Here is a 27,465-nt window from a genome sequence, read left to right as displayed (position 1 = left end):
TGAGTGTAAGCAAAGGAGTGACAAGATCTAATTACTATTTTAAGAAATCACCCTGGATTCCATATGGAGATCAGCCTGGAGGGGAACAGAGAGGGAAGCAGGGAGACTGTGGCAGTGGTCCAGGGAGGAGAGGACGGTGGCTTGGACAGGGGCAGTAGCAGTGGAAAATTGGAGAGAAGTGATGGATTCTGGATATGTTCTGGAATTAGAGCCAACAGGACTTGCTGATGGCAGAGATGTTGGAGAAGGAAAAGACAGGAACTGAGGGTGAGTTCTCTGGCCTGAGCAACTGGAAGGGCTATTTACCAAGAAGGGGAGGACTGGGGAAGGAATGGTTTTTTTGGAGTTAGGCAAGGGCAGGGGTTGAGATTTTGGCCCTCAGGTTCAAGATGCCCATTAGACTCCAAGTGAAGAGTTGAGTAGGCATTTGGATATAGAGTCGGGAGCTCCAGGGAGAGGTTAGGACTAGAGATAAAATTTGGGAGTCACCTACATTTATAGTATTTACCTTTTGTGTATTAATAGTTTATAAGCATTTTCATCTATATTCCATCCTTTAACCTTTATAATTCTAGTTGGTATTGTTATTTCTACTATACAGAATAGGAGATTGAGAGTGAGAGTTGTGAGTAGCTTGCTTGCCTACTACAGCCTAGTGTTGGCAGAGTCAGGATTCAAATCCAGATTTCTGATTCCAAGTGCATTGCTCATTCTGTTAATTCCAGTTGAGGTGTTTCTTTTCTCTTTTGATATCCCATTACCACTCTGCCCCCAGGGTTGCCATATTTCCTGAGATTTCCCCTTGGAAAAGACACAACCTTTCCTTGGGACAGAATTCTAATATTTCTTAATGTTATATTTAGTATTAGTAATTTAAATATTAATTCTAATATTTCCTTAATGAGACACAAAATTCCCTTTCTTCCTGGATAAGCAGCTTCACATAGCACTCCTCTGCCACCACTCCAGGGGAAGCACTATTCTCACATACCTTGTTTTAGAAATGTCTGCCAAATCCCCGTATTAAGATATACTCCTACACAGAGCTGTGTTTTCAGGTATTCCTGTCTTTCTAAAATCACCTCATTATAAAACACTGTCCCCACTCCCTTCTTTAATTGGTCCTCTGGTCAGGCTTGGTAGCTTTGGTTAAAATCCCAAATCTGTCAAGAATTTGAGCATATATAAGAGAAAGTAAATTTTTGAGTTCTCCACTTCTCCCGTTCTCCTGATTCATCTGGCTAGATGTGATAGTTAGAGCCAGAAGAGGAGGGGTACTTGAGGGGAGTGGCTTGGACAGTGCTGGCGGGGAGCTGATTTGGAATATTCACATGCAGCAGGCACAGCTGGCGGCCACTATATGGAGCCGTGTAGCCCAGCCCTAAGTGTGGGACCCAAAGATGAGCTGGATGAGGCCTGAAAGAGTTGGATGCCAGCAAGTAAAAATGTGAATGAAATGGAGAATAGTCCACAATGTCGGTTATGCTATTGTGGTTGTCATGAAATGAGCTGATGAAAATTTCATGTGTCTCACCGTGACTCCTACAGTGATTTCTTTCTGTTTTGGTCTAGATATACACCAGTGTAAGTGCAGTAGTTAGTTGAACTTAGTTTTTACTCTTGAAATATAGAGTTGTTTGGAAATTACATATATATATATATATATATATATATATATATATATATAGGTAACATCTCCTGCAAGCTGACACACGTGTGTTCTCTATGAGAAAATATAAAGATTGTTCTGATGTAGGTCATCTTTATGCCCATCTCTTTTTGCCCCTTCCATTTAGAGCATTGAATTTGTTATTCTCAGTGTTTAGAAAGCGATGTGGCCCTGCAGATGGCCTGATTTTTGTCTTTTGTTAAAAGTTTACTTTGACAAAGCTGTTATTAGGAATTCTTCTTGTATATGCATACTACGTAGATGGCATTTCTGTACCTAATGCCTCTTAAAATATCCTCTCTAACAATTAAAGGAGACTTGAAAATTTAGTTTCACGGAACGTGAGTGTCTCTCCTGCTCAAGCCTGTTCACTTCAAAGGTGGTAGGATAATTAGTAGCTAAATGAAATAAATGTGAAGAGGAAGCTAAACATCGGTAGCTATGTGTTCTATGTTATAAAAGCTCAGCAAGAAGATTGAAGAGGCCGCAATAAGTGGGTGACCTGGGGCAAGAGAGTCAGTACTAAGTAGTTGGGAATCAGCATCAGTGCTGTGTAATAAGCAAAGCTTGAATGTAATCGATCAGACAGAGAAGCCCCACTGGAGAAGTGAAAGTGTTTGATCAGTAGCTGTTAAAAATGTGACAGACCCAGTAAACAGCATCACTTTCTGTGACCTGGGTAATGGAGGAGGACCAAGCAGAGAGAGCCAAGCGTGGAGGAAGGAGAAAGTATTCCATAAGGAAGAGGGTGTCACAATTAACGTGAAGACTCCTCCAGCCTGAAAAGCAGGTAATATCCATTCACAGCACACTTTTTAGATAAGGGAATTCCAACATAGTTTTCCAATGAGAAATACAAAGAATTTTAATGAAGTACATTCGTCCTTTGGGTCTTTGTGAGGTCCGTTGCGCATCTCATCAGTAAATGCGCAGTGAATCAGCTCCCCCTCAAAGGAGCTGGCCTTTGGTCAAGAATCTCGAGAACAGTTCATCCTTTAGTAGTATGCAAAATATTGGAAAAGGTGAGATGATTTAGTAATAACCTGTGCACCAAAGTTATGAAATTGTTGTGTGTTTGTTTACCAAGGAAGGAAAGTTTAGTTTTGTTTTAAATTCGGGTGGCGGTGGGAAAATATTAGAACCCCAAAATCTTGATCTCCTTTCCCAAGTGTTCTAGACTTCCAGGTACTTCAGAGTGAAGCCATGACTTACATAATAGATGCATAATGATGCTCCACAGGGGAAAAGAGAGCAGAGATGGGTCTGGAATGTTCTTCATGTTTTCTCTTCACATTCTTCCTTGATCAGTGTTATAGATAGAGTTAAAGATAGGAAGACACATTCACATAGAATGCTGATTGGAGTCATGTTTGGAACTAGAATTCTCATTAAAATCAAAATAAGTTATGTAAGCCTCTTGAACTTTGGCATAAGTTCTATATGAAGGGAGCTCATCAAAGGCAAACACTTTTATCTAGAGCCTTGCTTTCTATGATGGTTAGAGCATTTATTAGAAGGGTGAGCAGATTTCCTGCTCAGTTGGGTTTTTTGTTTGTTTGTTTTATTTTTTAATCCTTTAACAAAAATTATCTGTCAGCCTAAGGAATTCCCCAAGTCAAATTTCATTTCATTGCTCAGGAAACCAAATTATTATATTTCCAGATTTCCTCTTACTTTTGCTGCCATTCACAATGAGGGAGGAAAAAGTGGACTCCTTTGATGTAGGGGGAAAAAAGGCAAATATATCACTTCTCTGAAAGAACATTTCTCAGTCTCTCATGTGAAAAAGGATTAGCACCTCCAACAAAGGTCCTGTAGATCACAGAATCGGCAGCAATACCAAACAGTATTCCAAAGGAGAGGAAAAACTGTATTTGAGCAAGAGTGTTTGTCCTGGCAAACAGAAGCTTTTTAATAACTGCAAATCTGAGATAATGGTATACACTCCTCAGTATCGCCCCCTAAATCCTCAGACAGCTAGTTTAAGTGCAGTGAAGTCAAACTTTGTTTTAAAATAGAAATATAGTCTTACTAAATGCAGTTTTTTCACAGTATCAGTTCATAAGGATTATGCATTTATGGATAACATTGTTTGGAAGGTTCGTCTTTGGCCCTCTCTTGTTCAACAAAAGTTTCATTATAAGGTCACTTGCCTCCATTTTGCATTAATAAAAGTTATTCAGCAACCTGTTAAATTAATTTATTAACTGAATGTTTATTAGAAGAAAAAAAAGTGTACCCTGACTTTCCAACACATTAAAGAATCTTTATACAGTAGGTATGAAGAGGCTGTGGGAAGTAAGAAAATATTAATTTGTGTGTGGCAGAAAAGCCAAGAGGAAAGTTTGTTTGTTAAACAGGGCTGGGCAAAACCTTTGCCTTTTCCAGACCTTCACTTGTTATTTCCATTCCCTATATTATGTTCTCTAAAATTGAGAGAATGAAAAGACTCTGATTAAAGTAATAATAATAACACCTTGTACTCATGTAGCACTTGAGGCTGTCTAAAATCCCCTCTGCTAGTCTGAAGCTTCAAAGTCTGGATGTCTTTGGCTCCCTACTTTGCTTGATCCTGCTTGAATGAAAGACTCCAAGTGGGAGGGGAGAAGGGGGCCGATGGAGCTAACAGTGTGAGCCCCAAGATAAGGTATATGATGCCAGACAATCCTTCAGAGTTTTGTTCCAAAAAGAAGTTCTGGCAGCTCTTACTTTAATGTTTGAAATCAAGATGATTTTGTCCACATAGACACCTCGAGAAGATTTTATTTAATTTAGTTTTTTAAGAACAAATTTTGGTCTTCGGTAGCTAGCCAGTAACCCTCTGACCTTTCAGTAAATATCCTAGTAAAGCTTTGAAATTAGGGTGTTTAGTATTTTATGGCCCAGAATAAAAATCTCCAATTCTGTTTCCAAATAGTGTAGCCTCAACACATTTTATTAAGCTCTTGACACATTCAGCCATGTGTATTTTGTAAAGTTCCTATGGTTATTGTTTTACAATAGCTGCTTCCAGAAGCATTGTAAGGGTTTCAATTAATCAGCCCTTTGTGTGCTTCAGACTATGCAAATTTATCACATCAAACCATTCAACTGCTCATGGGAAAGCCGTGTAAAAACTGTATTGTCTTCTAGCGCCTCCTCTCATTTAGAGTGATGTTTTAATAAGAAAGCTAATCAAGTTTTCTTATGCATTATTTATCTGTTAACATGTAAGGAAGAGCCGAATTAAAATTATGTCAACCGGGATATGGCAAGTGATGTGATAGATCTGGAAGCGATTCAACAACAGAACAAAGCTAATATGATTCAACAGTTTTTGTCTCCTCCCCTCCCCCTTGGGATTATTTAAGGTGGTGGTGTGAGAATAAAAGAAGGTTAATTCAATAACTGGAAAGGGGGAAAGGAGGAAAGGAGTAACCACCTGTGTTAGCCGTCACGTTTCGATTTAGAGATTTACATTTCTGAATATGTAAAGGCTTATCGAGATGCATTTGTTCAAAGTAGAAACATTTCTTATTTAACACGAACAGTCGAACTTGAAAGCATTCCTCCTGCTTCTTCGGCCCTGTTTACCACCATATTCATCAGCAGCAAGCTACTCTGCCCTGGAAATCCGCAGCTCAGGTCCTGTGAAGTTCTGAAGTTGTTAGGAGACACCATCCTGATCGTGTGAAATGATCTGAACAGCCCGGCGGAGTGAGCTGCTTTTCGGTCTCTTCAGCCACAGTTAGTGCAACTGCATCTGCCCCTTCCATTCATTCAGTTGGTCTCCTTTGCGTTGCTAGTTTGCTTCCTGCTGAGAGTAATTAGGTTTCTTATATAATAATAATTCCTTGTATTTAGATGCCGCCTTTCTCTGAGGACCTTAAAGTACCTCTCAGACATTAGCTCATCTGTTCTTCTAACACAATTGCCTCATGAGATAGGTGCTAATTATTCCCATTCCAAAGACCAAACAGCTAAGGCTCACTAGAAAGTGGTGCTTTATCCCAAAGGTAACGATATCAGTTGAACAGCACAGAGACAAATTAAGGTCACCCAATTCCAGGATGTCCCACCCTACACAGGTCTGAGCGTCCAAGGGGTGATGAGCCCGTTATAGATCACGTCCCCCCGGCCCCCATTTATGAACCTCATTAATACCGGGCATTAATACAGTGATCACTCCTTCACCAAACACCAACCCTCTTCTTGCACTAGGACTGATAGAGAAGCATCGGAACATCATTTCACCTTTGCTTAGTGACAGAGTGTTAAACTGCAGAAACGAAAAGTCTTGTCTAACGTACTCACAGAGTGTAAAAGTAGGCAGTTTAGAGTCTGATTAGTGTTATTTCAGCAGGACATACTGCCTGATTTGCTCTGCATCTCTTAGAGCATTAGAACGTGGTAAGCTGAACTATCCAGGTGTTTTCATGGTCAGTATTCAGTTAGGCTCCTCTGCGTGGGACACCTCTCGAGTGGACTCAAGTCCCTGAACCTCTTCGTATCCCCCGCCTCCGTCACAGCATTTGTCATGCAGCTTATTAACTGAGGGCATCGAGGGAAATGATTCTCTTTTCTCACTCAGAAAAGGAAGAGTGAAAATATATATCAACCTGAGAGTGAGAAATTTAATCCAAAAGTGGTTACATAGAAGGTAGACTTGCTAAATAAAAATTTTTTAAATTAAAAAGTGAAGCAGAGTGTGATCCTAAGGGGAGACCTGGCTATCAACAAAAGAGAAAACCCTTTGCTAGCTGGCTCTCAACACGTTAAAGTCACACCAAAAACAGATCTCAGATTAAAGATGTTATTACAGTTGTCTTTTGCCAGTTGTTACTTGCTTTCCTGTCTTTATATGGTAATGTAATGCTTTAGTTTTCTTATCTTTTTTCTCACGTTCTTTTTTTTTTTTTTTTCCTATTTGGATTGAGATGGATCCATTACACTAAGACTAGTTTTTTAAAAAGTCCACAAATGACTTTTGAACAAGTGAGTTGCTGTTTACAATTAGAAATACTTTCTAAGAGTGATTTATCAGATTAACTGGACTTTTGCTGGGTATTCTTAAAATGATTTACGTGTTCTGCGAGGCCACAGAAATAGAAATAACAAATTGGTGTAAGAGCCTCCAGTGTAGGGGCCGTGACACAGAGAACCGTGGCAGTGGATCCCCAGATTTGCCTTTCCTGTGTGGCTTGGTGGTGAGATTTGTGGCTTCCTGAGACTCCCTAAATTCTTTACCTTTACAACTTGAAATTAAGATTGACGGTGATGGAGTAATATTTTATTGACTGGGTATCTGTAGAACCTTTCTGCTCTAACTTTCTGTGTTCCAGTTTTTCCTTATTGTCTGTTTTCATTTGTTAAAAGTTCAGTAGTGTAATCTGTGGTCTAATTCCCATTTGGCCCCTATGAGGGCATTAAGTGTTCCCGGGCCTGTTAAACTGGTGTATTTGCAGTTCACTGCCAGGAGGTTGTGCTATAAACAATGGAGTCGAGACGCCAGCATGAGCCGGGGGATGAAATTTTATTTTAAAATCTGAAATGCTGTGTAAGCATTTAAGGTATGAATCAGTAATTGTTTCACAACAGCTTCCATTAGATATGGCTTATTTGTAGTCCATCCCCTTTTCAAGGATCCAGGGGAGTGTTAACACACTGAAGCGTACTGCATATCATTTACATTTTTAAACCAGTGTTAAAGGAAAGGAACTATAACTTTTAAGAGTTCTAAATATTGGAAGAGATTTTTATGCCTCTGTCCCTGGAGAAACCAGAGTTTTAATTTTTCATTTGAAAAATAAGGAAAAAACCTTCCTACTTTAATTAAGGATTTGAATAATTCTGAAACAGAAATACCTTTAAAAAAAGAAAGAGAAGTCTGGTTCTAAGATTGAGGACTCTCTTCCCCCCACCAAGTGAATTCAGTAAAATACAAACTTTAAAAAATCATTTGTCTAATTTGAGATTCGAGATCATCAAATTCTGTCTAAATATTTTGTTTTAACTTCTAAGCTCATTATGGTTTCTTTGTGTTAACTTGTATTAAAATCTGTCAGCTATGACTGGTCTCATAAGCACAGTCAGCGGACCAGAATAAGTTAATTATTTACTTGTGTCACTAGTGCTCTTCATCTAATGAAATGCACAGCTGTGTTAGATCTGCAGTTGGATGTGTAGCTTCCATTGTTCCACAAGTCAGCAGAGGGTAGAAGCCGCAATGATGGAGAGCCCTCAGTTCTTTCTGCTGTTCTGGCTTTCTGTGTCGATTTCATGGATCTTTTATCATTCACTTTCACACAAAACAAACAACACAGGCCTGTCTGCTATGGGAACCATCTTGGCATATAAAAGGGTTTTCAGAGCCTAAAGTAATTTTAAGTTAGCTAAGATTTAATTTTTGGCTTACAGGTGCCCTTGATTCAGATGTGGCCAAAGCCATTCCTATAAGGGCATGAAAAAATCTGTAAGTGACTTATATAACCAATGTATTTTTAAACTGCAATGTCAGAAAAGGGCTGATAAGAAAATAACTTCCTAAGAAAGGAATCTCTATACCAAATATTAATCAGATTTCAAGCAGAGTTATTGGAGGTTCAGATTTCAGGGGAGGCAGCATTGCTTTCATTTTAATAACAAAATGAAGTTAAATTTGCTTGATTAAACTTGTCAACTAAGACTGAGAATACAAAATGCAAATCATCCCACTCCTTACCCTCCCCCAATATGAGTATGTCCTGCTTCCGCAGTGGGTTTCTGTACCTCCTGCACCTCACTCCCACCTTCTCTTGTCGGGGATGAACAGGCAGCTTCCTCTTGAGCAGACGCCAGCATCCCCCTGTGAACTGCTGCTGAAGGGGTGCCGAGGCTTTTCTTCAGTTTTGTTTTTAAGGGATGTAGCTGGACCTTCCACCTCCTCACCAGCCAAAGTGACATTCTCACCCAAGCACGTCCCCGGGACTGGCCTCTTTAGGAATTGCTGTTTTTAACATTTTGTTCACTGCTAAACAATGTTGTTGTCGGTTGCACCTAGATTTACAGTTTGATGTCTTTCAGAGTAGATTTCCCAGTAGCGCTAGTGTTTTGTCAGATAATTTCAGTGTGGACAAGATGGATTTTTGGAGGGGAGAAAGGAGGGTCACAGACTCTGCTTGATTTAAATTCTAACACATTGTAGCTGAATTTGAAATAAAGTGAACTGAATGTTTCTGGGCTTAATGTAGGAAAGCATATGTTCTTTATAATAAACAATACAATTTCAACCAAAAAGGCATGCTCTAGAATTCAACTTCATAAACCGAATTACCATATTGTTCGTAGCCACTGGAAATCTGAACATGGATAACCGATGTTAAATAGGCAGATGGCACTCTTTTTCTTTAGACTTCAGGTCTTGGTGATTATAACATGCACAAAAATTTTATTTTAAAATAGTTTGAGTAATTATGTAGAAATCAAACTGAGGAAAGAAACATTTCTTTGAGAACAGTTTCTTTTCAATAGGTGCAGATGGTTGATAACTTTGTATACAAAGGAAAAGAAATTTCATGTTAAGAAATATAAAAGCATTTTTTTCTTGGTCCAATGCCATTGTACACTAGCTTTCTAATTTTGAATTAGGTAGCTTGTGGTGAACAATCTAAATTGTACGCGTATAGTCGTTCTACCAAGAAAGAAATCAGAGGAATTTAAAACTATTTAAGCAATAAGATCCCTTACAGGTTAGAATAATATTTAGGGAGTAATAAAGTACAACTAATTTAAGAGACCATCAGTAGAGTGGAGAGAGTTGGTGGGGTTTGGTTTTGTTTTCATTCTTAGAATTTCATTTCTAATTCCAGCCTTCCAAGAGTAATTTGGCATTTAATTTTCTTGTTCAACTCTACAACTTCAATCAGAGGTCACTTTTCTAGCGTGCCGTAAGCTATAGGAATTGCAGTTCCCTAGGGCAGCTTAGGCTCGGCCAGGGGAGCCCTGGCAGAAACCAGCCCACCAGCCAGGGCTCGGCAGCTAGTAGGTAGACCTGTCAGCACATCAGCCACTCACAAGGACTCCTTGTCCCAGGTTTTAAAACCACAGTCTAAACACATCCCTTGCCCAGTCAGTTCTGGTGGCCAGAGAACTCGCGTTCCTGTGCTGTGGGTACGTTAGGTAGCAGATCACAGACTGGCTGACAAGGAGCGAGATTGCCGCTGACTTGCAGCGTCAGGAACGACGACGGGGCTGGGGCGTGGGGAAGCCACTGCTCTCCCCTGTCTGGGGCAGGAGAGGCCGGGCAGACGGCCTGACGGCACGTTGGGTGTCATGCCAGAAGGCCGACCCGCAGGCTGCAGTGCCTTTCTAAAGGACAGTCGTTTTTGAACTGTTTGTGTAGCAGGATTGTTGAAAGTTGCTTTTATTACTCTTAATGGAGACCACGGAGAAGGTTTGAGAGCAGTGGAAATAGAGATGGCAGCGGGGAGACCCCAGTTAAGTTCTGTGCTCTTCCTTTCTGCCGGTCGGCTCTACGTGGCATGAAATCCTCTCTCCCTCAGGTGTTTGTGGCTTGATCGTCCCTCAGGAGGACATGCCATTTTGTGATTCTGGCATCTGCCCGGACATCATAATGAACCCCCATGGCTTCCCATCTCGAATGACGGTCAGTACGGGTTTGTTTTTTTTTTTTTTTTTTTTTTGGTTTTTCTGTTTTAAGAAGGAATGTTATCTTTAAAAAAAATAAATTTATTTATTAATTTATTTTTAGCTGCGTTGGGTCTTTGTTGCGGCGCACGGGCTTCTCATTGCGGTGGCCTCTCGTTGCGGAGCACGGGCTCTAGGCGCACGGGCTTCAGCAATCGTGGCACACGGGCTCAGTAGTTGTGGCTCGCAGGCTCTAGAGCGCAGGCTCAGCAGCCACAGTGCACAGGCTTAGTTGCTCCGTGGCACGTGGGATCCTCCGGGACCGGGGCTCGAACCCGTGTCCCCTGCATTGGCAGGAGGACTCCTGGCCACTGCGCCACCAGGGAAGCCCAGTTAATACGGTTTTCAGAGGTGCTGCCTTTAAGGAAAAAGGCAGGCAGTTGGTTTGTAGTGAGCGGAGGAGTTGGGGCCCTGAAACTGATTTTCAGAAAGGGCCCTTTTACCTCTTGCCAAATAAATAGGTCCCTAGACCCTGACAGTGGGGGCTAATCTCCTCTACAGAGCGGGTGTGGAGAGGTCTGGGCTTCCCTTCGAGAGCAGTCTTCTGAGTGATGAACTCACCCCTCAACAGAAGAACCCCATGTATCAATGTATCTCCCTTTCTGTGGTTACCATTTTGTCATCCTGGCTCTGACACTTACCAGCTGTGGGACTTCAAAGTTGCTTAACCCCTCTGTTTCCTCAGATGTAAGCTGAGGGAGGTAATAGTACCTATCCCATCGGGGTCTTGGAGGCATAAACTTAGGTCACAGTAAGAGAGGATAAGTATTTGCTACTACTGTTTTATCACTCTTATTAATAGTAGTAGTCTTATAATCTTTTGGAAGAAATAGGCCAGAGCTAAATAAACAGACAGAATTCCTAAACCACAAGAAGGTGCTCACTTAATTTGTTCACATCCCACAGGTGGGAAAGTTAATAGAGCTGTTGGCGGGCAAGGCCGGCGTGTTAGACGGCAGATTCCACTACGGCACCGCGTTTGGAGGCAGTAAAGTGAAGGATGTGTGTGAGGACCTCGTTCGCCACGGTTATAACTACTTGGGGAAAGACTATGTTACATCTGGCATCACAGGGTGAGTATGTGTTTAGACGTCATAAAGGAAGATTACGATTTTATTAAAGTAAAAGGATAAAAGTAAAAATATGATAAGGCATAAGATCCCTTAAGATATACGGCTTTGCTCCTTTAAGAAATCTGATACAAGAAAATCCAGGTTTATGGTGGACGTGGCAGCTAAGCTATGGTGGTAGTGATTTTGCGGTATGTGTATATCACATCAACACGTTGTACACCTTACATGTTGTTATTTGTCAATTATATCTCAGTGAAACTGGGGGAGGGAAGAAAAGAAAGTCCAAATTTAGAAAACTAATAAACTAAGGAGTGCTCTTTTGCCGATAAGGCTCCCATTTAAAAAGTAGAAAGATCTTACTTACCAAAATAGGATTTCTCCACAGCTTTTAAAGAACACATCAATTGTCTATAATACAAAATCTCTTAACTGTTGGCCTTTCTTTGCACTACTATGATGAATATCAGATACTTAGTGCTCTGACAGATAGCCTGAGGCCTAACATTTGCCCTTTCATTCACCAATGATGTGTTAAACACCTAACATGTGCTAGGTACTAAGTATGTAACAGTGAACAAAATAGACGTGGTCCCTGACCTATGGGGCTGACCACTGAGATTCGTTACTAGACATTAAAAAATAAGACAAAAGATAACTTCTCAGCAGGGCCTACCCTGACTACTTACTTTAAAACCACAACTCAGTGTTGCCCATTTCCTGCTGTATTTTTCTCTGTAGCATTCATCATTATCAAGTAATGTAATAATACCATATAATATCATTATCTGTCTCTCCAATGGGAATGTAACCTACATGAGAGCAGGGCTTGTCTCTTTTGTTTACTGTTTTATTTCCAGTGTCTAGCACAGGGCCTGACATACAGCAGGCACTCCATAAATGTTTGTTGAATAAAGGAATGAAAACACATCAACACAAGTACAAATAGCTCTCACCAAAATGAAAGCAAAGAATAGGTTAGAAGACCCCTGTGAGGAGGTGGCTATTTCAGTGGAGATAACGAAGGCTGAGAAGAGACATTTGGAGAGTGTTTCACGCAGGGGAGAAGCGTGTTGAACACATGACAAGGGGCAGAGCTTGGGAAGTTCAGGGAAGTGGAAGAGGCAGCGTCTGCAGCCTGAGGGGAGGCTGGAAAGCAGCCTGAAGGGAGACACAGCAGAGCGCCGGGTCTTCCTGGTTCCCTGGAGAAACAGTTGTCCCTGAGGTTACCCTAAATGATCAGGTTTTCAAACTTGACTCACACATGGTTTTAAAGGATCAAATCAGTTGCTTAAATTAAGACCCACTTACATATTTTATGCCAGATAAAACTCTGGGACATAGCATTTATGCCGCTCTTCTGAGGTTTCAAACTGCCTGAGCACAAGTGAAACTCAGCGTGGAAGCATGTGTGAGAACACAGAGTTTGATGTTAGTGCTGCAAATAGAGTATCCAGTTATGATGAAAATGGCCAAAATCTGTATCTGTTAAAAATATTGCCTGCTTTCTCAAATGACCTATCTAGACTGTAATAATGTGGATTTCTTTAGTTGAGGTGTTATAGGAAATCGCATTACAGGAAAAGAGTGATGGTCCATTTCAAAAATGATTCAGTGAAGTAACTAAGGTCCATTTCAAAAAAACAGTTATCACTGCTAAACTGATCATTTTAGTCTTTGCTTCTCATCCAGAAGTAATGCAGTAGTTGACCAGAAAGTATGCAAAACCAGTGAATCAATTTGGTGGCCCTTCTGAACATAATTTTACTGGAAGATTTGGATGGGTTGTGCTCTGCTTCCTATGGACAGCTGTAGGCTCTGTCTTCACCACCTTCCCCAGTGCCCTTAGCCAATAAGTGGTTTCATTTCTTGGCCATTCAACTCAGTTGCAAAGTTTGAGAAACACTACTTTAGCTTGTTAGTTGAAAGTTTCATAAAGGGCTTACAAACATATTCACCCACCAGCTTTCATCCCTTGTCGCATTTTCGAGCATAGCTAGGAGGAAAAATTGCATATGGCTTTATTCAGTTAATGATAGAATGGCATTAGGTGACAGATTTCTGGAAATTCTACTGTGAGCAGCCATACAGTGGAGGAATTAGAATCATTTATTATTAAAGCTGGAAAGAACCTTAGTCTGGCCCCCTTGTTGTACAACTAAGAAAATTGAGATAAAGAGGTCTTTATCTCAGGGACTTTATGCAGGGACTTCCCTGGAGGCACAGTGGTTAAGAATCTGCCTGCCAATGCAGGGGACATGGGTTCAAGCCCTGGTCTGGGAAGATCCCACATGCCTTGGAGCAGCCAAGCCCGTGCGCCACAACTACTGAGCCTGTGCTCTAGAGCCTGCAAGCCACAACTACTGAGCCCAGGCACCGCAACTACTGAAACCCGTGCACCTTGAGCCCATGCTCCACAACAAGAGAAGCCACTGCAATGAGAAGCCCGTGCACCGCAATGAAGAGTAGTAGCCCCCACTTGCTGCAACTAGAGAAAGCCCACGCGCATCAACGAAGACCCAACGCAGCCAAAGATAAATAAATTTAAAAAAATAAATTTATATTTAAAAAAAAGCTTTCTTTCCACTGTCAAAGCACTTAAATATTCACTCTCTTTTAAAACACTTACTACAGATTTTCTAAAGGCTCATGAGTCAGCTCTGTGACAGACGTTTACTGAGTATCTGTTGTGTGCCAGGCAGGGTTATTAGTGCAGGGGCCACAGCGACAAGGAGATGAAGTGCTTATTCTGCGGCGTTTACTTCTGGGGAAAACAGGCGATAATTAGAGAAATAACAAATGTGTACTTTAATAGCAAACGGTGACAAGTGCCCTGAAGAACATAAAACCAAGGTGAGGGTTGAGACTGCACTGGCACTGTGATGCTGGGGTGGGAGGAAGGCGCCTCTAGAGAATGTGATTGGGGCGCACCTCTTGGAGGAGGTGAAGGGTTTGGCAGGGCCGTGTGAATACCTGGCGGAAGAATGTTTCAGGCAGAGCTGACAGTAAGCGCAAAGGTCCTGGGGCAGACGGGCTTGCTACATTTGAGGAACAATGAAGAGGCCAGTGCTGCTGGAGTAGAATGAGCGGTGAGGAAGGGGAATAGCAAATGAGGTGGACAGGAGCCAGGTTGTGTTAAACCTTGTGACCGTGACACAATATTTGTGTGACGCAGAGTCTGAATGTATTGGGAAACCATTGGGAATTTGGAGCAGAAAAATGACCCGCTATGATTTATGATTTAGAAGGAATCACTCTGGCTTGTGTGAAGAATAGATTGTTGCGGGAGAAGAGTGGAAGCAAGGAGGCCAACTGGAGTATTGTCTGCAGTAGTCCAGGCAAGAAAGGGTGGTGGCCTGACGAGGGTGGCAGCAGTGAAGGAGGGACTGTCTTGTTCACACTGTTTCAAAACCTGTTTAAATTTTTTTTCACTATTTTTTTAATTGAATGAACGATTCTTTAAATTTTATGGTACTTTACAGTTTTCAAAAGTTTCACACGTGATTTCATATAATCCCATAATAACCCTTTTCTCCTACCCCTATATTGCCCCTCCCCCTTCCCTTTCCCCACTGGTAACCACTAGTTTGTTCTCTATATCTGTGAGTCTCCTTCTTTTTTGTTTTATTCACTAATTTGTTGTATTTTTTAGATTCCACATTAAGTGATATCATACAGTGTTTGTCTTTGTCTGACTTATTTCACTTAGCATAATGCCCTCCAAGTCCATCCATGTTGCTGCAGATGGCAAAATTTCATTCTCTTTTATGGCTGAGTAGCATTCCATTGTGTGTATATGTGTGTGTGTATATATGTGTGTGTGTGTGCGTGTGTATATATATATATATATATATATATATATACACATATACATATATATATACACATATATATACACACGCACACACACACACTTACACCACATATCCATTCATCTGTTGATGGACGCTTAGATTGCTTCCATACCTTGGCAATTGTAAATAATTTTAAAATTTGTATGGAAACACAAAAGACCCCAAATAGCCAAAAAAATCTTGAGAAAGAAGAACAGAGCTGGAGGAATCATGCTCCCTGACTTCAGCCTATACTACAAAGCTGCCATAATCAAAACATTATGGTACTGGCACAAAAATAGACACACAGATCAATGGAACACGATAGAAAGCCCAGAAATAAATCTACACACTTATGGTTAATTAATCTGTGACAGAGGAGGCAAGAATATACAGTGGAGAAAAGACAGTCTGTTCAGTAAGTGGTGCTGGGGAAGCTGGATAGCTACATAAAAAAGAATGAAATTAGAACATTCTTTAACACATACAAAAATAAACTCAATGGATCAAAGACTTAAATGTAAGACTGGATACTATAAAACTTCTAGAGGAAACATAGGCAAAACACTCTTTGACATAAATTGCAGCAATATTTTTTTGAATTCATCTTCTAAAGCAAACAAAAGCAAAAATAAACAAATGGGACCTAATTAAACTGAAAAGCTTTTGCACATCAAAAGAAACCATCAACAAAACAAAAAGAAAACCTACTGAATGGGAGAAGATATTTGCAAATGATATGACCAATAAGGGGTTAATATCCAAAACATAAAAACAACTCATACAACTCAACATCAAAGAAAGCAAAAACCCGATTTAAAAATGGGCGGAAGAACTGAATAGACATTTCTCCAAAGAGCACATGCAGATGGCCACCAGGCACATGAAAAGATGCTCAACATCGCTAATCATTAGGGAAATGCAAATCAAAACTACAGTGAGAATCACCTCACACCTGTCAGAATGGCTGTCATCAAAAAGAACACAAATAGCAAATGTTGGTGAGGATGTAGAGAAAAGAGAACCCTCATACACTGTTGGTGGGAATATAAGTTGGTGCAGCCACTGTGGAAAACAGTACGGAGGTTTCTCAAAAAACTAAAAATAGAATTACCATATGACCCAGCAATTCCACTCCTGGGTATATATCCAAAAAAAACAAAACTGATTCGAAAATATACTGCACCCCAATGTTCATAAATTTTTATTTCTTAATTGAACAATGCATCTTTTATTGCATCCATGGTACTTTTATATTTTCAGTTCTAGCATATTTGTTCACTGCAGACTGAAAATCACTCTCTTCCATTCATTCAGTCATAAACTTGTTCATAAATAAGGGCCTGCCAGTGATGAGTCCTAGAAAAGGCTGTCTCTTGTTAGCCCAAACTTAGTTTCTTAACCTAAAACTCTGACCTTTCTTGCAGTGAACCCTTGGAAGCATACATCTATTTTGGCCCCGTGTACTATCAGAAACTGAAACACATGGTGCTTGATAAGATGCATGCCCGGGCCCGGGGACCACGAGCTGTCCTTACCAGGTAAGAGAAAAGCATTTATAATGTGGTTAAGTCTACCTTGCATTTCTCGGATATAGCAATAGGCAGATGTCAAAATTTGGGGTGTTAGGCATCAAAAATCACATACGTCTGATTAAAATGAAAAAATAGCAACCAATTAAAAATCAATTCATAGGTGCAAGAGCAAGCCCACCGTAGGTCTTGCCAGTAGTCTCCTCACAGAGTCATTTGCATTTAAATATGTTTAAATATGGTCCTATTTTACAAGGTTCAAGTATACGAATGTAGGTACACTTTACATGAACACATATCGATCCACCTGAATGCTCCCATGTGTACACAGAAAACACATACATATGTTATTTGGTAGCGAGGCCACAACTGTCATTTTTTAAAACTGTTACGGGAGCATAAGGCACCTGTACTTGCATGCTTATTAGAAGAAGCTCTGGGAGGTTAAGGTCCACATGTGCCCTTTCACCAGTGTGTCCTCAATTCCAAGCACAATGTCTGTGTGTTGATAAATGGGTACAGTTGTTGGGAAAGGGAATTATAAATACTAGGTTTCACATGTTCTTAGTACTACATCTTCCAGTTGGAGAAGCAGGGTCTAGGGCAGTGGTTCTCACCCAGGGGCGATTGTGCCTCCCAGGGGACATTGGACAATGTCTGAAGATATTTTGGGATGTCACAACTGGCGGGTGGCGAGGAAGCTACTGGCATCCAGTGGGTGGAGACCAGGGATGCAGCTGAACATCCTACAATGCACAGGTCAGTTCTCACCACGAGAGTGACCCGGCTCAATCTGGCAGTAGTGCCAAGGTTGCCAGAGAGGGTGGGCCCGAGGAGACATACAGACATGGATGCGAACTCATCTCCACCTTATACCACTTCCACCAGCCTTGGACACATCACTTAGCTCCTCTCGGCTTCAGTTTTTCCCGTATATGAAGTGGAGACCGTAATTCCCACTTTGCAGCATGCTGGTGAATGTCAGATGTTTTAAAATAGAATGTATACAGTGCCAATTCATGGGAGAGACTCAACAAATATCCACTCCCCTGCTCACTCTGACCTGGCACTGCAACTCTCCCCTGAATGCTGTCCCCTCCAGAACTTCCATTTCAGTTACAACATCCAAAAACTATGTCGGGGAATTCTCCGGTGGTTAGGACTCCGCGCTTCCACTGCCTAGGGCCTGGGTTCGATCCCTAGTCTGGGAACTAAGATCCCACAAACCGTGCGGCATGGCCAAAAAAAGCAACAAAACAACAAAAACAAAGAAAAACTATTCAGAGTAACATATTTCAAAATATGTTTCCTATTTTTTGCCTTGTTGTGTAAAAAACGTTGCTGCTTTAGAATTACTTTTGGGTATTCCATATGAATCTGCCTGGAGTGTATTTGTAGTTTGATCTCAGTTGGTTAAAATCCAAGTTTTGGGTTCTGCCCACATGTGATCAGACCCCCTTCACTTGTCCAGTGACCACAGGTGTAGGGATGCCCCTGACTCCCACCCTAGATAAAAACATAGATATCGTGCTCAGTTATGAAGTGGCTACTATACTGTGTTTATTTAGACCTATTTGTAAGTTTTTCATAGGTACATTTTCTTTCAACAAATAATCTACGATTTGATTTCCCATTGTAACTTTCAACAACAGAAGGGAACATTTCAGCATGTGCTGGTGTACACTGTGTTTACCTTTTTAACTCTTTGGGAAACTGGAGGCAACAACAAAGATTAAAAATGCTATGGAATGAAGCAAACAAGAGGTTTATAGTCCACTCCTGCTCAGACTACCTCTAAGGACTGTCACTCCAAAATCAACCAGCCAGGGAACTCACTTTTTTCTTCTTCTCTTTCTTTTCTTTACTTTTTTTTTTTTTTAATAATTTCTGTCATCAGTACCTAGGTGGGATCTAGGTGGGTTTGCCTGAGTTGTTTCAGAATCCCCTAATTTTACCTAGATCTCTGGGTCTTGGATTCCTAACCTTTTAAAGTATTCTCAAGCCCAGCAGATACAGAAACCACAGGGAGTCCATTCAGGGGGCTAATAGCTTCCCAGTTCTCATACAAGAAGGAACGACCTGAATGGGACACACAGAACTTTCCCAGTCTCTGGGGAACCTCCCATCTGGCTCAGGTACTCCATCCTTCCAGATGATTCCTGATCTATTCCAAGTTTTATAAAACTCTCTTTGCTTCTTTCCATGCTTAATTTATTTCTTAATAGTAAAGCTCTTCCCTGGAGCCCTGGCAATAACAATTGGGGACCCACGTTTCTTCCATAGTGCGTTCTGCTTAGTTTTTCTGCCTTTAAATAACAGAACTGAGACATCTTTGAAAGTACTCAAAAGACATTCCCCCCTGATTTGAGGACTGTACTGTGCTAATAATGATGAAAGTGATGGTAATAGTAATGCTAGACTGCTGTTTTATATGATGATATATTAATTTATTATTATATCCCAGAAGACTATGTAATTATTATTTCTATCTAATAATAATAATAGCAACCACTAGTGTTACATCTCTTCTCCTTTAAGCCTCTTTGGGATAGGTTGTCTAACATGCGTTTTACAAATGAGGCTGAGAGGCTGGGCAGCCTGCTTTGGGTCACTGTCTAAAAGCAGTTTGAATCCCGGTGAGCCCACTCTGAAGCCTTGTGCTCTTAGCTAGCATGCAACGCTGCCTCTTTGTTTGTTTAGTATAATAATAACACATTTGTCTAACTTGTTTCGAAGGCAACCTACTGAAGGTCGATCTCGTGATGGTGGTTTGCGTCTTGGAGAAATGGAACGTGACTGTTTAATCGGTTATGGAGCAAGTATGCTTTTACTGGAGAGACTGATGATTTCAAGTGATGCCTTTGAGGTTGATGTCTGTGGGCAGTGCGGACTTCTTGGGTACTCCGGCTGGTAAGTGGATACCACATGTCTCTCATACCACATCCCTTGCCTCTTAAATCACAGCTCAGAGTTTGGATCATGCCCACATATTCTCCAGCCTTCCCCATCCAGACATTCCTGGAATTGGGGATTCTGTATGTACATGCTTAGTTTGTCTGCCTAATAATGTTCTGCTGTCTACAGCCACTAGAGTTTAAGCTCCCAAGGAGACTTTGTTTTCTTTTTAATATTATCTTGAGTACCTTTTATAACACTATTTATCTGTAAAAGTACTAGCAGATTCAGAATTACAGCATATTTTAACTAGCAGCCTTTAATAGAAGACTGTGTTGAATGCCCTCGTTTAACCTCAAACCCAAAGAACCAGGTATGTTGCCCCAGCTCTTGTAGCAAGTTGGTGACAGAGCCAGGACGTTGTCTGTACTCTCTCTGCTTTACACTTGGACTGTGAATTCCATGAAGACAGAGACCGTGTCTGTCTCAGTCATTCACTCAACAAACATTTAGTAAGAATCTGCTAAGTCCAGACACTGTTCTAGGCCCCAGAAATACAGTGGGGAGTAAGATGGATGAATGGCTGCTCACAGGGAGCTCATCTTCTAGCTCATTCTAACTCCAGTCTGTCTTGTTTACCCCTGCTTCTCCAGCCTGTGACCTGGTTGATGCTAAATAAAATATAATTGCTTAGGATTGTCAATAAGTAAATTATGTAATTCACAAAATTTGTAATTTCTGTGTAGAGCTCAGTACACAAAGGCCAGCTTAAAAGATGTTACTACATATTTTTTTGTTCGTGTTTGTATAGTTAGAACACCTTTCCTCCTTGTAATGGTTCCACTCTACCACCAAAGTGCAGCTGCTCTGTTTAGGGTTAGTCATGATCCAGAGCCCCGAAGTACTCCTATAGGCAGAAGGGCTGGTAGTTCCCCAGTCTCTACTCAACTCTTCCATCAGAAATGAGGTCTAACAAGTATATAAGGCAGATGCTGCGGGGACAAGAAATAGCCTCAACTCCCTCATCAGCCCTCACCCACCAGCCTCAACTCCCTCATCAGCCCTCACCCACCGTCCCAGAGCCCCTTTTCCCTGGGCGGGGGTGGGGCATCCTCAGAAGGACAGGGTTAGGCCCAGATGAGTGTTCATTGCCAGAGTCTGAGGAATACAGAGACCACCTTTTTCCCATCGAGCTCCCCATCAAAGCCTCCTTCCAGAGAGAGCCCCAACTTTTTGCCGCCTTACGCTGCCAGTTTCTTGGCGAATGAAAGCAAATCAAGAGTCGGAATGAGTGAGCTTCTTAGAACACAGTATACACCTTGCTAGTTAAATGACAAAACCCTTTAGCCAATTATTTTATGATTTTCTTGGTGTAGAAGAGTTAATGAGAAGAAATCATTGTCTGTTTCTTCTTGTCTGTGAAGAAATAGTTTCATTTTAAAAACTAACGCAAGAGGTGGCTATTTGCAGTCCGTTCCTTTCATAAGGTGGCAGGGATGAGGTGACATTATTCTAAGCATAAGCCTGGATGTTTCTTATATCAGGGACATGGAGCAGATGTTTCAATTCTGAGATGTCTTTTTGTCTTTTGAAATGCATATTGAGTTTGCATTTTATTGTCCTGGTTGTGTAACAACAGCAACAAAAAAGTATAATAGGAAGGTGCCTGGAACCTAGGTCTTAGGTCTTCAAAGTTGGCACAAGGATTTTTAAGTAATTTATTTTGAAAAGATGGTACAGAGGAGTCATTTTATTAAGAACAGGGACCATGAAACTTCAAAAAGAGTTTCCTTTGCTTCTCCATTCTCCTCACATTCCCTCCCATGCCCCCTAACGGAAGAAGAAAGAGAAAGAGAGAAAGGGAGAAAAAGAGAGAGAAAAAGAAAGGAAGCAGTAGACCAGCTTCCTTCATGCACTTTGAAAACCTTCCCCTCTATTCCTCTGAATACTCAGGGAAACTAACATAAACTATAATTGATCCCAACATTATTCTGTTAAATTCATATCTCCTTTCCTGCTTCGTTTCTGTCTCATTTAGAGATCATCTGATGGCAGTGCCTGATTTAGAAGCTCATGTGTTCAATGTATATTGTATTTGAAATCCTTTGAAAGAGGACTAAATCAGGTTACACTGTTTAAGGGTCTTTACTGTCATGAAACAGACCTGGATATACCATATGTCTGATTTTGAGTGGCCTACTTATACCCTTGTTGCCAACAGAAAACAATCCTCATCCAGTCTGGTAGTCTAGCAGCCTGCTCGTGCTGCTTTCTGGCAGAGGAGCACAATGATGCTGTCATTTTCCCGTCGTTACCTGATCGTGGGTGATGGGTTGTGTGGGAGGGAGCACGGGCGTTTGTTGGAGGAAGTCGGTCTTTAATGAACAGCACAATGGAGGCTGAGTAATTAGAGCAGTTCAGAACCTTGAAACTGGCCTTTTGTCAGTGATTTGCACATTAGTAAGGCATTGCTATGGGGATGTTTACAGCAAGACTGTTGTTCTGCAGAAGACATGGAGGGCATAAGTCACAAAAGAGAGGAAAACTGCTGAGAGAAGAAAATCCCTATTAAGATAATTAGCTCGTAGAGGATATTTTACTGGACAGTCATTCCTCATGTGAAGCCACAGCCTCCTTCTTTTGCTGCTTTTCCCTAAAAAATCAGTTTATTTTATTGTTGTTTGGGTCAAGTTTCTTTCTTTGGAAATCTTCCAGAAATAGGGTAAAAATTTTAATATTTTTCTTTATGTGTATATATATATACGCATATGCATGTATGTATATACATGCATTGGAACATTTTAAATGATGGAGAAATATTTAATAATAGAGAAGATTAGTGGGCTTTCTGGATTATGAATCAGCACATATGGAAGTTTTAAGTGGATTAGCTTGACCTGAAGTCACCAGGTAATGTACTGGACAGGAGAATCAGCAAGAAGTTGCCCCAGTTAAATCCATTTCTCCAGTTTAATTAAAGCATGAACATGATTCCTGGGTAAATTAGATCAACCCAGGCACATTAAAAACATAATTCTTAAACTATAATGCATTAAAGAGGTCTTTAGATAATCTTTTAGGAAAAAGTCATCCACCATGTTCCTGTTATTACTGTTGATGGAATCAAATCTCCACAGTGCTTGTCAAGGCCTCTGTAAGTCCCCTAGTGGGGACACGAGCACAGGTCCATCATGGCTCATCCCTTTTCCATACTCTTCTCCTCAAGAAGTTCATATCTGCATACTCACTCACCACCATATTCAAATTCTCAGCCTTAATGCTTTTCTTTTCTAAAATAATAAAGCTTTATTTTACTGATGGTGAAAATGATCCCTGCTCTTTGTAAAATATTCAAAGTTATAAAAAATGTTAATGATACATATATAAAGAAGAAATACAAACAGTCACACTAATTCCTCCCATCCACAGATGACCACTATTAACATTTTAGTGACTCTTTTGGGGACATCTCTGTTTGTCAGTAGTCCTGTACCCTTTTTTATTTTCAGTCATGAACCCTTTTGAGATTCGGATAATAGTATAAAAGTAAAAATATGTACACCAAAATATCTTGTTACATATGATTTTGGGACTTCGTACATTTACTGAAACCCATCTGAGGACCTCCCCCCTTGTGATCACACTGTTTAGCAAACTGCTTTTTCTACTCCACAGTGTGTCCTGGACGCCTTTACATTTCACTAATGTGGGTCTACAGCATCATGTTTAATGGCTGCACAGGATTCTTCTGCATAAATGTCCTGTAATCACAGAACAAACTGCTTATTGGACACATGAGCCATCTCCTGCTTTATGCCGGAGTAGTATGCATATGCTACTATGCGTTATAAGTAGTGTGACCGTGAACATTCTTGTGCACATATTTTGCCACTTTCGTGATTACTCAGTGAAATAACGTGTGTCTACGTTTTTAACACACATTGCCTTACTGCCCTCCAGAAGGGTCTTTACCATTCACTAAGGAGTCTCGCTCTAGTCCCCAGTCAGCACTGACTCTTCTAAGCCCTGGTTGCTGTTCCTCTTGCACTCATTTTGCCCCCTGTTGACTGGGATGACCTAGTTTTCTACATATTAAGTCTCAGGATTTTTACTGGAAACCTATTGTCCCACATGCCCCAGACCTTGAGATATAGGGTAAGGTCCTATTTTGGTCTGAAACCTGAGAAAATAATTCACTTTCTCCCCAGGGACCCTTCTTTAGTTGTAGCTATTGACTAAGATCTAGGTTCAGTTCACTGGCTCTTCCTGAAGGAAAAGAAAATCCTAATTGGAAGAGCAGGCACAGTGGTCACGAGCAGGTGCTGTTGTGAGGATTAAATGAGAATGTACGCACACGCACACAGGTTCCTTGGTTTTGCACAAGGGCCAGCGCGTTGTTCAGTGCAGTGGTTTCCAGGGCTAAGAGAAATAACCACGCTTGAAGAGTGCTGGAAAAATAGGTAGCATTTGATCGGATACCACCTTTCTATATGAAAGTCTTCTCTTTCCCATCACACTTCAAGCATTTCAGTGACAGAAATCAAATTGAGCATCTTGTCTAGAATAGTATAGAGTAGTAGGTGCTTTTCAAATACATGGACATGGATTCAATCGGTTTGGAACTCTTTCAACAATAAAAAACGTCTAAATCTGAGTAACTTTCAGATGGTTCCGATTTCTGGGCCTCATTCAAAATAAATACATAGGCAGGTATTTTGCATTTTAAGGAGAAAGGTCTAGAAGTGTGGAAGTACTGATTAAAATTCCATGCTTTTAAAACTGGGGGAGTGATATTGTTTTGTTCTTTCTTGTGCTGCCTTGGATGCTTCTTTTTATTTTGGGGGCACATACATACATATTTGATAGTGTGACTGAACACTGAGGAATAGAAAATGAATGGACTTGATAGGATGGTCATGGAATTTTCAGAGCAAATCCTCACTTCCTGTGTGCAGGCCTCTACCTCTGAGTTGCTGTCCGTCTAACACAGCTGACTTGGGTTTCAGGTGCCATTTCTGCAAGTCGTCCTGCCACGTGTCCTCCCTGCGTATCCCGTACGCCTGCAAGCTGCTCTTCCAGGAGCTGCAGTCGATGAACATTATCCCCAGGTTGAAACTGTCCAAGTACAATGAGTAAGGATGGAAAAAACGGTTATTTAAAGAGAATAGTCAGTATGCTAAACACAGTGGAAAGCGGAAGGGTGGAAGGGATGAGGACCACTTCTGCTCCAGGGAATAATTCCTTTGAATGTTCTCTCTCTCTGCAAAAACAAACAAACAAACAACAACAACAACAACAAAACCCCACAAAATTGATGGAGAGGTTTTTTATACATTAGGAGACTGGCTGAACAACCTCAATCAACGAGCCTCGGGCCACGGAGGAGGTGCCAACGACATGGACTGTAACAAAGTCTCTCATCCATGTACCGAATGTGATTCACAAGTGGACATGACCTAAAAGATAAATAAACTTTTATTTATGTTCTGGTATCTTGAAATTTACTCATGAGAAAGACCTTCCTCCTTAAAAAAAAAAAAATGTTTGGGGTTAAATAAAACTCAGATTCTTATGAAGCTGGAAGGACGTGAAGAATCTTTTTGAGTTGGTTGACTCGGCCTTTGTCCAGGAGGCTGCTCTGAGCAGTATCTCAAGGAAAGACAACTGCGGGAAGCTGGGAAAGCGAATGGTAAGAGGGTTGCGGTTCTTATCTTGTGCGGTGAGAAGATAAATTTTCCCAACAATTGAACCTTGTCTGTATGTACCCAACTTTTTAATTCTAACCTTGGTAAAGATAATAAATGTCTTCCTACCATCTTAAGCAAGTTTGCCAAGGATGTCACATTTTCTTAAGGACTGCTACTCTTCTGAACCTCCGTGATCGTACCATACAATAGTATTTATTGAATATCTGAAAATAATTCCATGGATACTCCATAAGTTTTCTGTCCTTTCCATTCCTGCCAGGCTGTTAGCTGTCCATTTTGTTTTTAATCTGACAGCCTTCTTCATCCAATTCTAGGTTGTTCTTAATTGCTGTGCCCTGAAGGCAGATAAATATTTGTGTTAGGGATTGTTTATAAAATAAGTCAGAAAAGCTTTGAGTAGTGGTCTAAGGCTGCACTCCCAGCATGTCACATTGAACATGTCCCACAGAATATTAATAGGTATCATACACCAACAGGAATCAAGGTCCAGTGTCAAATAAGGTTGAAAAACTGCATGTATCCCAGTTAAACATACCAAGGACTTTTTCAAAGCCTTTACCAAGCTACTGTGTGCTGGGACTCTTCAAAAGAGGGAGCCAGGCTAGTCACTGACTTGAGAACCCAACCTTGACAGTCTCACTCAGGTGTAAGAGTCCTCGAGGCTTCACAGGACACGCTCCAGGGGAGTAAACCTTCCCCAGACATCTCCAGGTGTCTCCATTCCCTTCAGGGACTCAGAATTTCGAGGGCAGAGGAGTTTGAATGCCCAGATCTTCGGTTCTGTCGGTGGTTCCTTCCTTGCATCTGGCTTTGTCATTCTCAAAAGTGATGGTGCCTAAAGATGACTGAATTAGATTGAATGTATATGTACTGCACTTTGTGGGCCATGTAAGGAGCTTTGTAGGGTGATTCTGACTATTTCCCGTTATGTGACAACTCCACTTATCAACTCTGCTGAAGACTCCATCGCCCCGCCCTGTGAGGCGTGCCACGTCAGTGAACACAGGGAGGAGCTGCCAGCACATGCTGAGTGGCATGGGGGTCATGTCACAGTACTCGGTACCTCCCTTGTGTGAGGCCCTGTACTGAGGATAGAAGGGGCAGGACATGACCTCTGCCCTAAGGAGCTCAGAACCCAGTGGAGGAGGCCAGGACATCAGCTAGGAACGCTGTCCCTCAATCAGTGCTAAGGCTTAACCCCGGCAGTGCTAAGGGAACTCCCAAGGGCAAATGATTAGCTGTGCTCTGGAAATTCAAGAACACTTCACAAGCGTGATTATGCCCTTTATACAGCTAAAGAAACTGAGGCACCAGGACAGGATTAAAGACGCAGACATAGAGAATGGACTTGAGGACACGGGGAGGGGGAAGGGTACGCTGGGACAAAGTGAGAGAGTGGCATGGACACATACACATTACCAAGTGTAAAACGGATAGCTAGTGGGAAGCAGCTGCATAGCACAGGGAGATCAGCTGGGTGCTTTGTGTCCACCTAGAGGGGAGGGATAGGGAGGGTGGGAGGGAGATGCAAGAGGGAGGGGATATGGGGATATATGTATATGTATAACTGATTCACTTTGTTATACAGCAGAAACTAACACACCATTGTAAAGCAATTATACTCCAATAGAGATATTAAAAAAAAAAAAAAGAAACTGAGGCACCAAGTGGCTGACTCACCTAGGGCCCCACCACTAACAGGGAACAGTATGGGCCTTGAAACCAGGCTTCCGGATTTGGAGGGCTCTCTGGGTTTCATCCATGATTCTGTTTTTCAATCACTAAATGTAACAATTTTTTTAATTCAGATGCCCCTGAGTATTTGAATTTCTTAAACTTCTTTTTTCAAAAACAGTTCAGGCAGTTCTGATCATTTTGAGGGTAGTCGCCTAACCTAGGAAGTCAGTTCTCCACGTTATCAAAGATCTAGAAAGTGTGGGTTCCAAACTGAGACATCCTTAGAGGAAAAAATTGTGTCGGGTTGATAATGTCAAAAACTAGCAGATACTACATTTGAATAGCTAGTTGACTGAATAATACATTAATAAAAAGAGGCCAGAATTGGTGTTAGTACTACTACAGTTTTATTTTGTT

At 41.2% G+C, this 27,465-nt stretch overlaps 1 protein-coding gene across 2 annotated transcripts in view; it reads left to right on the top strand.

The window, feature by feature from the left end:
- The window catches only part of POLR3B (RNA polymerase III subunit B), a 113,642-nt gene extending 88,158 nt beyond the window's left edge, over positions 1-25,484 (top strand). For both annotated transcript variants that reach the window (XM_060113129.1, XM_060113130.1), the window contains exons 24-28: positions 10,189-10,292; positions 11,240-11,406; positions 16,664-16,777; positions 19,505-19,678; positions 24,670-25,484. In XM_060113129.1, the coding sequence (XP_059969112.1) occupies positions 10,189-10,292; positions 11,240-11,406; positions 16,664-16,777; positions 19,505-19,678; positions 24,670-24,799 (689 nt within the window). In that variant the 3' untranslated portion in view covers positions 24,800-25,484. The remainder of the gene's footprint in view (positions 1-10,188; positions 10,293-11,239; positions 11,407-16,663; positions 16,778-19,504; positions 19,679-24,669) is intronic.
- The last annotated feature ends 1,981 nt before the right edge of the window (positions 25,485-27,465 follow it).

Source organism: Mesoplodon densirostris, chromosome 11 (assembly GCF_025265405.1).
Source record: "Mesoplodon densirostris isolate mMesDen1 chromosome 11, mMesDen1 primary haplotype, whole genome shotgun sequence".
Lineage (NCBI taxonomy): Eukaryota > Metazoa > Chordata > Mammalia > Artiodactyla > Ziphiidae > Mesoplodon > Mesoplodon densirostris.
The sequence above is the reverse complement of the archived record's forward strand: the minus strand, read 5'-3'. Positions and strand labels throughout refer to the sequence as shown.